General features: G+C 43.7%; 1 protein-coding gene across 1 annotated transcript; it reads right to left on the bottom strand.

Annotated features, from left to right (window-relative positions):
* Positions 1-5340: 5340 nt before the first annotated feature.
* Positions 5341-6348, bottom strand: LOC142740460 (odorant receptor 131-2-like). The gene has a single exon (XM_075849964.1). The coding sequence runs from the start codon at positions 6346-6348 to the stop codon at positions 5341-5343; it is 1008 nt and encodes a 335-aa protein (XP_075706079.1).
* Positions 6349-14010: the final 7662 nt, after the last annotated feature.

Genomic DNA, 14010 nt, shown 5'->3' with positions numbered 1-14010 from the left:
CGAAACTTGAATAAGGTCACTGTAAGGAACCAGTATCCCCTTCCTTTGATTCCTGATCTCTTCAATCAGGTTCAGGGGGCCCAATGGTTCTCAAAGTTTGACCTTCGGGGGGCTTATAACCTTATCCGATGAGTGGAAGACTGCGTTTAACATGCCCGAAGGTCATTTTGAATACCTCGTCATGCCCTTTGGGTTGTGTAATGCTCCCGCGGTCTTCCAGAATTTCACAAATGAGATTTTAAGAGACTACCTGGGGGTATTTCTTGTAGTGTACCTTGATGACATACTTATATTTTCCAAGTACTGGTCCTCCCACATTGAGCATGTCAGGAAGGTGCTCCAGGCCCTTCGTGAAAACAAACTCTTTGCTAAATCCGAAAACTGTGTGTTTGGGGTGCAGGAGATACCATTTTTGGGTCAAATCCTCACTCCTAATGAATTCCTCATGGACCCTGCCATGGTTCAGGCTGTGGCTGAATTGGTCCAACCTGCCTCCCTGAAGGCGTTACAGTGCTTTTTGGTGTTTGCTAATTATTACAGGAGATTTATTGCTTACTTCTCGGTCATCGCTAAGCCTCATACAGATCTTACTCGCAAAGGTGCTGATCTCCTCCACTTGCCTCCGGATGCGGTCCAGGCTTTTGAGATCCTTAAGAAGTGCTTTATCTCTGCCCCAGTGCTGATTCAGCCTAACCAAATGGAGCCATTCATCGTGGAGGTTGATGCCTCCGAGGTGAGAGTGGGTGCTGTCTTGTCCCAGGGTACCAGGTCCCTCATCCATCTCCATCCCTGTGCCTACTTCTCCAGGAAGTTCTCGCCCACTGAGAGTAACTATGACGTGGTAAACCGCGAACTCTTAGCCATTAAATGGGCATTTGAAGAGTGGCGCCACTTCTTGGAGGGGGCTAGGCACCAGGTAACTGTCCTTACTGACCACAAGAATCTGGTTTTCCTAGAATCTGCCCGGAGGCTAAACCCGAGACTAGCTCGATGGGCGTTGTTTTTTACTAGATTTAACTTTGTGGTCACCTATAGGGCTGGGTCTAAAAATATTAAAGCTGATGCACTGTCGCGTAGCTTCATGGCCAGCCCTCCTTCGGCTGATCAAGGTTCAGCTCCCGGGAACAAACTATTTGTTCCCCTGCAATTCCAGCTAAGGGTACTCAGGGGAAAATCATGACTCTGCACTATCTGGCCATCCTGGCATCCTGGGTACCAAGCACCTCATTGCTAGAAACTATTGGTGGACTCGGTTGCCTAAAGACGTTAAGGTCTACGTCGCCACTTGTGAAATTTGTGCTAGGTCCAAGACTCCCAGGTCCCGACCAGCGGGCTTACTATGTTCTTTGCCCATTACCCAGAGACCTTGGACCCATATCTAAATGGATTTTATCACCGATCTGCCTCCATCTCAAGGCAAGTCGGTGGTGTGGGTTGTAGTAGACCGCTTCAGTAAGATGTGCCACTTTGTGCCCCTCAAGAAACTACCCAATGCCAAGACATTAGCTACCTTGTTTGTCAAACACATCCTGCGTCTCCATGGGGTTCCTGTCAATATTGTTTCTGACAGAGGGGTACAATTTGTTTCGTTGTTTTGGAGAGCTTTCTGTAAAAAGTTGGAGATTGATCTGTCCTTCTCCTCGGCCTTCCATCCTGAAACTAATGGCCAAACTGAGAGGACTAATCAGTCTCTAGAACAATATTTAAGGTGTTTTATCTCCGACTGTCAATATGATTGGGTCTCCTTCATTCCCCTCGCCGAATTTTCCCTTAATAACCGCGTCAGTAACTCGTCGGGGGTCTCCCCCTTTTTCTGTAATTTTGGGTTTAATCCACGGTTCTCCTCCGTTTCAACTGGTGGTTCCAACAATCCCGAGGTAGATGTCGTTCATCAGGAACTGTGCACAGTCTGGGCCCAGGTTCAGAAGAACCTAGAGGCGTCCCAGAGCATACAAAAGACTCAGGCAGATAGAAGACGTTCTGCTAACCCCTTGTTTGTGGTCGGGGATCTGGTGTGGCTATCTTAAAAAAATTTGCGTCTTAAAGTTCAGTCCAAAAAAGTTTGCTCCCCGGTATATAGGACCGTACAAGGTCATTGAGGTCCTTAACCCTGTCTCCTTCCGGCTGGAGTTACCCCCGTCTTTTTAAATACACGACGTGTTTCATGCCTCCCTCCTGAAACGCTGCTCCCCGTCCTTGGCTACCTCAAGGAAACCTCCGGTCCCTGTTCTCACCCCTGAAGGGTTAAAATTTGAGGTGGCCAATATTGTGGATAGCAGGATGGTCCAAGGCTCCCTCCAGTACCTGGTCCATTGGAGAGGTCACGGGCCTGAGGAGAGGACTTGGGTACCCGCCCGGGATGTTCACGCTGGGGTATTGCTCAGGAGGTTCCATCTTCGGTACCCCAATAAGCCAGGTCCACCTAGGAAGGGTCCAGTGGCCCCTCATAAAAGGGGGGGTACTGTAAAGGATCTGCCAGACACAGCTTCTGTGTCGACGCTCGTGGTTAATCAGTTTGCATCTGCTCCTAGGAGTGATAGAGTGACTCCATCTGCTACCACTTAGCCTGGTAGGCTGAGGAGTGGGAGAACCTATCACAGCCTGGCCAGATGGAGCTAGCTCCCGCCCTCTGTCTATTTATACCTTCATTTCCTGCTCTTCCTTTGCCTGTTATTCTGTCTGGTTTCCTAGCTCTACTGTTCCTGCTAGTACTATTGACCTCTGCTTCAAATTGACCCTGGCTTTACTGACTACTCTCCTGCTCTGCGTTTGGTACCTCGTACACTCCTGGTTTGACTCGGCTTGTTCACTACTCTTGTTGCTCACGGTGTTGCCGTTGGCAACTGCCCCATTTCCCGTAGCTTCTGTGTACCCTTGTCTGTTTATCTCTCGTGCATGTATTGAGCATAGGGACCGTCGCCCAGTTGTACGCCGTCGCCTAGGACGGGTGGTGCAAGTAGTCAGGGACTGAGTGGCGTGTAGATTAGGGCTCACCTGTCTGTCTCCTTACCCCGTCATTACAACAGGGATCTGGTTTTCGCTGCGGGGAGACTGCCAGGTTGCTACCTCCTGAGGTGGTCCCGGCGGAGTAGCTGCTTGTCAAATAGAAGATAGGCAGAGACAGGAAGATGGTACCTTGGTGGTAGTAGACTGGAGCTGAATTACTGAAAGCAGGCTGGTGCCGGATTGTTGGAAGCACGCAGGTGCCGGATCATCGAAGCACGCAGGTGCCGGAGTACTGGAAGCACGCAGAGGGCACGGGATATCGACAGGTAACAGACTCACGATACAGGATACGAAACCTTCACAGAATAACACTAGGTTTTCTTAGGCACTGGGGAATGGAGCAGGGTCTCTTATAAGAACCAGGTTGTGCAGGGATAGGCTGGGCACATTTTTACTGGTGCGTGCGCTGGCCCTTTAAAAACTAGTAAGAGCATGCGCGCACACTACGGGCACAGTCCGGGAGAGGAGGCAGGGAGCAGAGCGCGTCGGCGTCCCTGGGAAGGGAGACACCGTCGGGGATGTACAGTACTGTGGTCGTGGCTGCCGGTAAGAGCGTGATGCCGGCGGTCAGTGGCCACGGGCATTACAGTCATATGTGTGTGCATGAGGAATAACACTATTTCTGACCATTATATGACTTGTATTCTGCATTTTTTTTAGCAGTTTTTCCTTCCGCAGAGATTACCTCTAATTCTCAGTTTTATCTGAGCTAGTGGGTATAGCCTAACTGCTACCATATCTTCTATAAACAGCACACATAGAAGAGGAGAATCTGGCTTTCCTATCTCCATCTATCACATTACATACAGTATATATAGGAGCTACAGCACCATGGAGGAAATTATACAGCAGTAATGAGCAGTGTAGTTGAGAATCCAGCACTGTGGTGACATATAAATCTTACCAGAAGCATGTGCCTTTCTTACTCTGTTCTTGCTTCCTCCCTCTGTTCACCCCTCAATTCTACAAAGACTTCTTTGGGCAGCAGCGTCTATGTTACTTCTCTCTGCTCCCCCCTCTTGCTCCCCCTCTCCTCTCCATAGACTTCTATGGGCAGCGTGCCTTTCTTGGCTCTCTCCTCCTGCTTCTCTCTTCCTCTCCATAGACCTTCTATGGGCAGGCAGTGAAGTGACACACCCACACTTTCTGCAGCCCGTCAATTGTGCTCTGTAACTAGGGACCAACTATGCTTGACAACAGGAGTTGGACAGCAGAATAAAGGAAGGGAGAAATCTAGTGGCAGCAATTTCGCACAGAATTTACATGGATAAAAAACTAAATTTTAATAGTAAGTAAATTACAAAGTTGATCTATATCAGGTATACTATTAGATTGGCATTGGCACTGTGTAATACTTCATATCCCCTGTGGTTGCGCTGCAGGGAACATGTGTGATTGCAGGGGGTTTGACTGCTGGGACCCCCAGCGATAAGGAGAACGGGGAACCAAAAGTCCCCCGAAGTGCTCCATGAGAAGCTTGGGACTTCCGGGGTCTATGTCTGGCTTGTGTATCCAGCAGCTCCATAGAAATGAATGGAGCGACAGTCCCAAATGGAGTACTTCGGGGGACTTTCGGTTCCCCGTTCTCCATATCTCCGGGGGTTCCAGTGGTTGGACCCGCAGCGATCGTGTGGATAGGGGATACATGTGTTTTGTTGGACAACCCCTTTAATATCCAGAATTCTAAATTGATATCACCCAGTAGTGTCCTACGACCTGCAGCATTTTAAAATTACATGAGTTACATTGACTGAATGATAGAAATCTTTATCTCATCAAGGGTTTAAACAAGATGGGCAGCATCTTAGGTGCCTTCTCTGTCTGGGTGGAAAGGGGCACGTTACGCTGACCATAACTTAATATACAGTAGCACTCACATAGCAATGCTACCGATCACTTCTGATACAGGTAAAGAGCTGCCACCACTGGACTGCTGCCATGTTCTCACTTTCCTGCGCTGGTCATATAGTGAACTGGGAAGCAGGTGAGTAATTTCTTTGGGTGGTACACTTGGTGGCACTGTGACTAGCACTCATGGGACACTGATACTCATGGTAGTGCTGAAATTTGCCCATGATACGTAGGGGTGTACTCAAGAGACAGTGAACCCCTGCATGTGCTTCCCATGATTGATGAGCTGAGTCTTCTGAGACTTCCATACTTGTTTTGTAATTAAAAAAAATGATAATAAAAAAGTTCAATATTTCAGGGATTTTATTGTCACGATAACATGGCATAGGAACAAAAATATGTACATCAATTAAACCAAAGGCATTCATTATTCTTATCCATCTGCCACAACACATGACTCTGATTCCAACTTTGTTAGATTTGTCAACATTTACTCGGCCATGGACAGCAATTGACGGCTGAAGGAACTGGAGAACCTTTAAGCTTTAGGGTATAAAATTTAGCATTAAAGACTTGTATAAAATACATCTTTTTGATGCATTTACTGAACACTTTGTCTCTTATACCATAGATAAGAGGGCTGAGGAGCCTTGGCAAACACATGAAAAACAAAAAGTTGACATGGATTAAGATGATAGTGTAATCTCCCTGATAGGACTCAGTAACTGAAGAGGTTAGTGACATCATGCATAACATAAATTGAAGCGTGTGAAGTATAAGGGTCCTACCAGCCCTGGAGGCAGAAGATTGACCAGAACCACTTTTCCGAGCGACCATCATAACCTTGATGTAGGTGAACAGTATGACGAGTGCCACTAAAAGAAGATTACCAATATAGGTCGAAGTTCTTAAAATGTTCTGCACAGGGTGGACTATGAGCCTTTCCTGTCTGCATAACAGATATCGAGAAAAAAAATCCTTCTCAACAGAATCGATGAGAACAACAAAATCTGCTACACATGGGAGTAGACCAACAAGCCACATCACCACCATAACCGAATATGTCCGTTTGGCAGTACATAAAATTGCATGTCTAAGAGGAAAACAAATTGCTATGTATCGTTCGAAAGCCATGGCCGCCAAGTTGTATGGTGTGACCCTAAAAGTGGTGGTTGCTAGGGTTAGAGTAAAATAACATATGGACACTTTATTATAGAAGTTAAACCGATAAGACAATGAAAGGAAGAGTGTCACGATGAGGTACAAAGTGTCGTTAATGAGCATATGAGCGAAGAGAATGTAGCGGGCATTGTCTCGTACATGAGGAGTGGTGAAGTAGACAATCAACAAAACCGCCATAAAGTAGAGGTAAAGGCAAAAACAGAAACTTGTCAAGATGTAGAAGACTATTCTTATGATCTCATTTACTTGAGAGGTGAAGATGGACATCTGGGTGACATTTTGGTACAGAAACGTAGAGTTCCCCACCATCACAGAAGAGTCCTGGTGTCTCCCTAGAAAACAAACAAAAAAACAGAAGCAATGTAAAGCAAATGTTGACTGAAACATCTAGGGAGTGGACCTCAGCCACAAGAGCTTGTAATCTGAAGGACGTATGTCTTGATATAGCAGCTCATATGGATGATGTTCCAGTACCTTGGCCTGAAAGCAACAAGAGCAACCTTTGAAATTAAACATTTATCTATTCAATGGTTGGCCTAAAAGACAATGGCAAAGACATACTTTAAATGTGGATGACCATGGCCCCAAAAATGGTAGGATTTATCCAGCTGATAATTACAATTTTCTATAAACGGGTTCAGATTAACCCACCAGACTATCAGACAGTCCTCCGGAGGGCAAAGGCTCTACGACAATAATGGGTTTAAAAGGTCAAGCAGGTGACAACCCCATTTAGATATGATTGTAAAGCCTGTGTTTTTCCACTAGGGTCTATTTCTTATGGGATGATTTACAAACTACTTATTGATGATGAGTCCTGTGTACATAATTATAACAACAAAGATGATGAAGATACTTAAGATACTTAATATGCTCAAAAAAGAAACAGGTTATGGCTAAACCATACCCAAAAATCATACCCAAAAGTGCAATATACATATAGCACGGTGCCATTTCTGAAGAAGATATATACCAAAAAAAGAAAAAGAAAAAAGATCCAGAAATATATCAAGGCACTCTCAGGTAAACATAATTTATATAAAGTCAATTTTATTTAAACCTCCGAATATTTTCAGATACATTAATATATACATACAAAAAGTTTATAAAAAAAATCTCCTGGCCAAGAGAGGAAGGATGACATATAATCTGATACACCTTTACATATTAATTAATTCCCTCATATAATACGTTTGTTCTCCCTAAGCATAGGGACAGATAATAAGTTTGGAACAATCGCTAGGTTGTGTTCACACTTGCGTTTTTTGACAAAATAAATTTTATATCCTCAAGGTGGCCACCATATCTATTTATGACAAGTGGAAATATTTTAAAGATATAATCTCCTATGTAGTGAAATTCCAATCCTGGGAGAATGACCAACCCATGGTACATAAGCTGTTTGGACGGCAGATTTTTATATTGTTTAGCTCTTCCCTCCTATTGCATACAGCCTTGGATTTTGGGGATGATAAGTAATAATAGGCAGTCTATTTGGTAGACGCAAGGTCTAAATAAATCCCCCTCGATCCTCTTTGTTCAAAAGGCAATCAATTTTCCAAGATTACGTATGGTAGCTTGCATTTTTACCTCTAATGTTTCCGGTGAGCCTCTGTAATCCATATGCGGGAGCAATCTGTAAACAGGTGGGACGAAAAGGCCTTCCAAAGTCAAATTCCAGGCTATATATTCATCTGTTTCTCAGCCCACTTTAGAGCTCCACCGCAAGGTCGGATGGCTTTAGATTTTCTTCTGAATATCCGCTTATTCCACACCGTGCACAAGGAGGCACAAGGTCCGGGAGGGCAAGAGCATATGCCGGCAGTAAGGTGAATTATAATTCACATGATGTCTCCTTCCATATCATGTCTCCAGATTTGGTCAGGGATTTGCAGGGCCAGGTATAGACGTCACTACCTGCCCAGCTTGATTAAGTCAGCTGACGCGTTTCATCCCTACACGGGATTTCCTCAGAGCCGTTTTAGCAAGTGTAGCCAAGGGCATTGTATTTATAGTGTCCCAACAATTATTTATTGGTTCCTCAATTGCAAATGTAAAGAGGCTTTATTTCATATATATAAAAACAGATGTGTATAGATTATATCAAGTCATCTTTGCACAATATATTTATTTGTAGTTTGCAATTCCAAAAAAGAAGAAAACTTTTCTTTTTCATTTTATTCAGAACAAATAAATAAATAAATAATTCCTTTTATCATTAACCCACATCTATACGATATTTTGTTTATTAACATAATAGTGGAGGATCAGTGGTATGTCTTCAAAGCTAATACAGATAATCTATTTAGTCTGACACGAATAGCATAGAACAAGGTGATTTTTCATAATAGAACTATTCCAGATTATAATTTATTCCCGGATCATAGAGAAACGGAAAATCAATTTCTTCCCTTTCCCCAATGCATCCGTTCTAATCATATAGCCAATTTCTCACCTTTTTTAGCATCATGCACTGAGGACCTTAAGGACACTCCTCTCTCTTGGTTTTCTTCCTACCTCTCCAACCACTCGTTCAATGTATCATTTGCCGGTTCTACTTCTTCTCCTCTTCCCCATGCTATTGGGTTCCATCAGGGACCACTCCTAGGTCCGCACCTTTTTTCTCTCTACACATCCCCCATTGGAAGAACCATCAGCAGATTTGGCTTCATGTACCATCTCTACTGTGATAACACCCAATCAGGACCATATTTAGAACTCACGCTCTGAAGCCTAAATTCACACCCATTAAAGGCACAATTACATTCGCCAATTATTGGCATGATTAGCTTGTTTCTGAGCAATCGTAATGATAACTGGTCAGTGTAAACAAAGGCGAAGAACAACATTAAAACTTGTATTTATTATCAATGGTTATGCCATAAAAATAATTGTTTTTGGTGGCACGATTAAAAAAGGTAATTTCCGCTCAGTGATATTTGGCATTGCTGCTTAGCGCACCAGTCCTTGTGTTCAGTGGTGTAGACTGTGCTCACCAAATGCCATGTGCTTTATTGGGAAATAGAGACCATACTTCTCTCCAGAGATGTCTGCACATGCGGCTGTCCTGTTCCACAGTGACCACCAGGGTGTGCTCGCGAGCTCAGTCCAGCCTTAAGGAGCCAGAGCGCACACAGGTATGAGATTGAGTTGATTGCTCCCAGAGCTTTATTGTCGTTACCCTAGTCTGTCTTTGCAAATGGTCTCCTAAGTGTTTTCCAATTCCCAGTGTTTCCCATTCCTGCTACCTGTAACCTGTATCCTGTGCTATCTTGGTCAAGTGGCGTATTGAGTTGGAGTCGTGCTGCGCTAAGTGCCATGCCAGTCCTGCTACACCACACCTGGCGCCTGCCTGCTGCCTAGTCCCATCCGAGTCTATCTTGTTACTGTCTGAGCTAACACAGGTACACCTATATGAACTAAAAACTCTGACCTATGTCCTGTTGGCCAGCTGCCATACTGTTAAGGCGGTATGGCCCAGTGGGTCCACGTACCCAGCGTGACAGCAAGTCACTGCACTGGACCGCTACACTAACGCCTCTTCCCTGTGCCCGTCACTGCATTGGTTGCCCATTCACTTTAGAATACAATTTACACTTATTGCTCTCACCCACAAATCTCTCCACAGTTCTGCACTTCCATACATCTCCTCCCTCGTCTGTCTACCACCCTACCCACGCTCTATGTTCTGCCAACGTTCCAATATTAACATCATCCATAATCCGAACCTCCCACTCCTGTCTCCAAGATTTCTCTCGTGCTGCACCAGTCCTCTGGAATGTTCTACCCTGTCGGATTAATTCCCATAAATAAAGATTATTATTAACAACTTTGATGCCACAGAGAAGCAGAAGCAAAGCGTTGCGAGGAGTGTCCGCAAACAGCGTGTGCCGTGGGAGAGGTGCGGCGTCGGCCAAGAGTCATAAGAAGTCAAGGACAGGTAAGTATGCGGCGAAGGGAGAGCAGAAGGCAGCGGCAGGGAATGTAGCCATAACAGTACCCCCCTCTGTACGCCTCCACTTTTTAGGCTTGTGAGGAAACCGGAGGTAAACTTGTGGATTTGCGCAGGAGCATGAGTGGCTCCTCAGGACCAAAGTTCTTCCAATCAATGAAGAAGAGTTTACTCCTGGACCTCTTTGACCTCAAGGATTTTATTAACTTCAAATTCGACATCAGGACCTGAAGAGGAGGCTGGTAGACATGGGGACTTCTTAGAGAAACTATTAAGAGGTTTCAAGAGTGACACATGAAAAGAAATGGAAATACGCAGACTGAGAAAGACCAAGTTTGTAAAATACTGGATTATTTTATTTTAAGACAACAAAGGCACCCAAAAATCGAGAAGATAATTTGAAACAGGGGGTCCTCAAATTAATATGTGTGGAGGATAGTCAAACCTTGTCTCCTGGACAGAACTGAGGAGGAATCCTACGCATCTTGTCAGCATTTTTTCTTAAATCAATGACTACTTTATTTATTGACTCCTTGGCCAATTATGCAAGAAATCAACATGAGAAATTTTGGGTGCAGGGACTACAGAAAGAGTGCGAACTAAACTCTTGGATGTTGACTGTACACAAAAAAGAAAGACGAAAACGGAGTGGATTCACCTGTATTGCTATTGTAAGCAAACTCTGCCCAGGAAAGAAGATTAAGCCAATCATCTTTAGGAGGTGACACAAAGTTTCTGAGGAAGTTCTTCAAAACTTGGCTGATGCGTTCCACTTGACCAACTAAACTTTAAGTAATTTATAGTGTGCTCTCCAGGAAAGTAAATTGCACACCTCTGTCAGACACAATCTGCTTTGCGAGTCCATGCAGGTGAAATATATGTTCAATGAAAAGAGCGGCCGAACGGTTAGAAGAAGGAAGGACAGGTAGAGGTATGAAGTGTGCCATCTTCACAAACCAATCAACATCGACCCACAGGAAAGTAATAGAATCGATGGAGATGTGAGTCCAAGGATTGCTGGAAATTTGCAAAGGATGAAGCAATCCAGTGGGTATTTGATGTGAGGTTTTGATGTGAGGCCACCAATAGTGACGTGAGACAAGATAAGTAGCCGGGATGTTCAGAAATTTTTGAGAAATGTCCCAAGGAATTTATTCTCGAAACAAAAGACATTCCATGAGGAATATTAAGGAATTAAACTGGAGCCATTGGCAGAATGTGAGTGGGATTAATGACGTATTGCTCTTCTGGGACTTGGTCTTCAGAATTAAAGGAGTGAGATAAGGCATCAGCCTTAATGTTCTTCTCTGCTGGACAGTAATGGAGGAATAAATTTAATTGAGAGAAAAACAATGCCCAAAGAGCCTGATGAGGATTTAAGCAATGTGGCTTCCGAAAGTAAAGCAAATTTTTTAAGCAGTTTAAATAGTAATGGGATGACGAGCTGCTTCCAATAAATGATTTCATTCTTCGAGGGCCAACTTGATGGCTAGCAGTTCATGGTTTTCGATGCCATCTTTTTTCTCAGCTGGTGAGAAGGATTTGGAGTAAAATCCACTAGAAAGATTTTTACCCTTATCTCCTTTCTGGGAAAAACCAACACCCACTCCTACTGATGAAGCACCCACTTCAAAGACAAAATGTATTCCGGGGTTCGCTCTATGGAGAAATGAGGCAGAGGAGAAAGCTTGGAAGACTGAATCAGCCTCAGGAGTTTAATTTTAGCTATTCCTTTCCTGGTAAGAGCTGAGATGGGGCCGACCAAAGAAGAAACAATGAGAAATGTATTGCCATTAATAATTGCCAAACATGAAAAAAAACGCTGTATGGCTTTGAGTCCTTGAGGACAAAGTCACTTGCGGATAATTTGTCTGGATCCATTTGAAGACCTTGATCAGAAATAATATAACCTAGGAAATATAAACTGGATCTTTCAAAAAGACACTTTTCTAGATTGGCATAGAGATGGTTCTTTCTTAGACATTTCAGGAAAAGTCGTACTTGTTTACGGTGAGTGAACAAATCGAGGGAAAATAAGAGACTATCTAAATACACCACCACACAATCTTGGCCTAGGGTAGCCTCTCCTATTTGCCATAGGCATTGGAGTGTGCTTGCCTCACTGGGCAATCACTTGGACTCTTGTCTTAACAATACAAATTCTAATTATTGACACACCTTCTTTGGTGTTGCTCTACAGAGAGCTTAATTCTTTCCACCTGCATAGGTTTATCCAAATGAGCCAGAGTGGGGGCCAGCAGAGGTTTCTGAAAAGTGGGTGCCCGTCGGGGCACTCAACGGATCAGTTCCATTTCGCGTTGCCTTTCACAAAGACGGATGTCTATATGGTTGGCTAAGGAGACTAGGTTGTCTTATGAAGCAGGCAAATCCCGACCTGATGATATATCCTTGATACGACCTGCCAGACCTTCCCAAAAATTAACCCCTGGGGCTCAGTACTCCACTCAGTTCCCTGGTACAGAACTGGATGGAATATTGTCTAACAGTAGAAGTGCCTTGATGAAGTCTGAGTAAAGAGGTAGCTGTAGATGAAGGCCAGACTTGGTTCTTCAAAAACATTTTTTAAAGTAGATATTAGGCGTAACTGGGTCGTAATGTTCCCAAAAGCGTGATGCGAAAGCCAATGTTTCCCCAGAATGGAGTAAAGAGGTGTAGGCCACCTTGACCATAATTGAAGAAAACCGGTGCGCCTTCACTTGAAAATGGATTGTGCACTAATACCAAAAGCCTCGGCAGCACTTGGTCTTACCTTCATAACTGACTAATACCTCCACACCATAACCACATAGTGACTGAATAATAACCCCAAACTGTTACTGAATAATACCACCACACCATAACCACATAGTGAGTGAATAATACCCCCATACTGTTACTGAATAATACCCCCACACCATAACCACATAGTGACTGAATAATACCCCCAAACTGTTACTGAATAATACCGCCACATAGTGACTGAATAATACCCCCATACTGTTACTGAATAATACCTCCACACCATAACCACATAGTGACTGAATAATACCCCCCTACTGTTACTGAATAATACCACCACACCATAACCACATAGTGACTGAATAATACCCCCATACTGTTACTGAATAATACCACCACACCATAACCACATAGTGACTGACTAATACCCCCAAACTGTTACTGAATAATACTGCCACACCATAACCACATAGTGACTGAATAATACCTCCATACTGTTACTGAATAATACCTCCACACCATAACCACATAGTAACTGAATAATACCCCCATACTGTTACTGAATAATACCTCCACACCACAACCACATAGTGACTGAAAAATACCCCCAAACTGTTACTGAATAATACCTCCACACCATAACCACATAGTGACTGAATAAAAACCCCAAACTGTTACTGAATAATACCACCACACCATAACCACATAGTGACTGAATAATACCCCCATACTGTTACTGAATAATACTGCCACACCATAACCACATAGTGACTGAATAATAACCCCAAACTGTTACTGAATAATACCCCCACACCATAACCACACAATGACTGAATAATACCCCCATACTGTTACTGAATAATACCACCACACCATAACCACATAGTGACTGACTAATACCCCCAAACTGTTACTGAATAATACTGCCACACCATAACCACATAGTGACTGAATAATACCTCCATACTGTTACTGAATAATACCTCCACACCATAACCACATAGTAACTGAATAATACCCCCATACTGTTACTGAATAATACCTCCACACCACAACCACATAGTGACTGAAAAATACCCCCAAACTGTTACTGAATAATACCTCCACACCATAACCACATAGTGACTGAATAAAAACCCCAAACTGTTACTGAATAATACCACCACACCATAACCACATAGTGACTGAATAATACCCCCATACTGTTACTGAATAATACCGCCACACCATAACCACATAGTGACTGAATAATACCCCCATACTGTTACTGAATAATACCT

Source organism: Rhinoderma darwinii, chromosome 2, assembly GCF_050947455.1.
Source record: "Rhinoderma darwinii isolate aRhiDar2 chromosome 2, aRhiDar2.hap1, whole genome shotgun sequence".
In the NCBI taxonomy this organism is placed as follows: Eukaryota; Metazoa; Chordata; class Amphibia; order Anura; family Rhinodermatidae; genus Rhinoderma; species Rhinoderma darwinii.
Note: the sequence above shows the minus strand (reverse complement) of the source record. Positions and strands in the feature narration are given on the sequence as shown.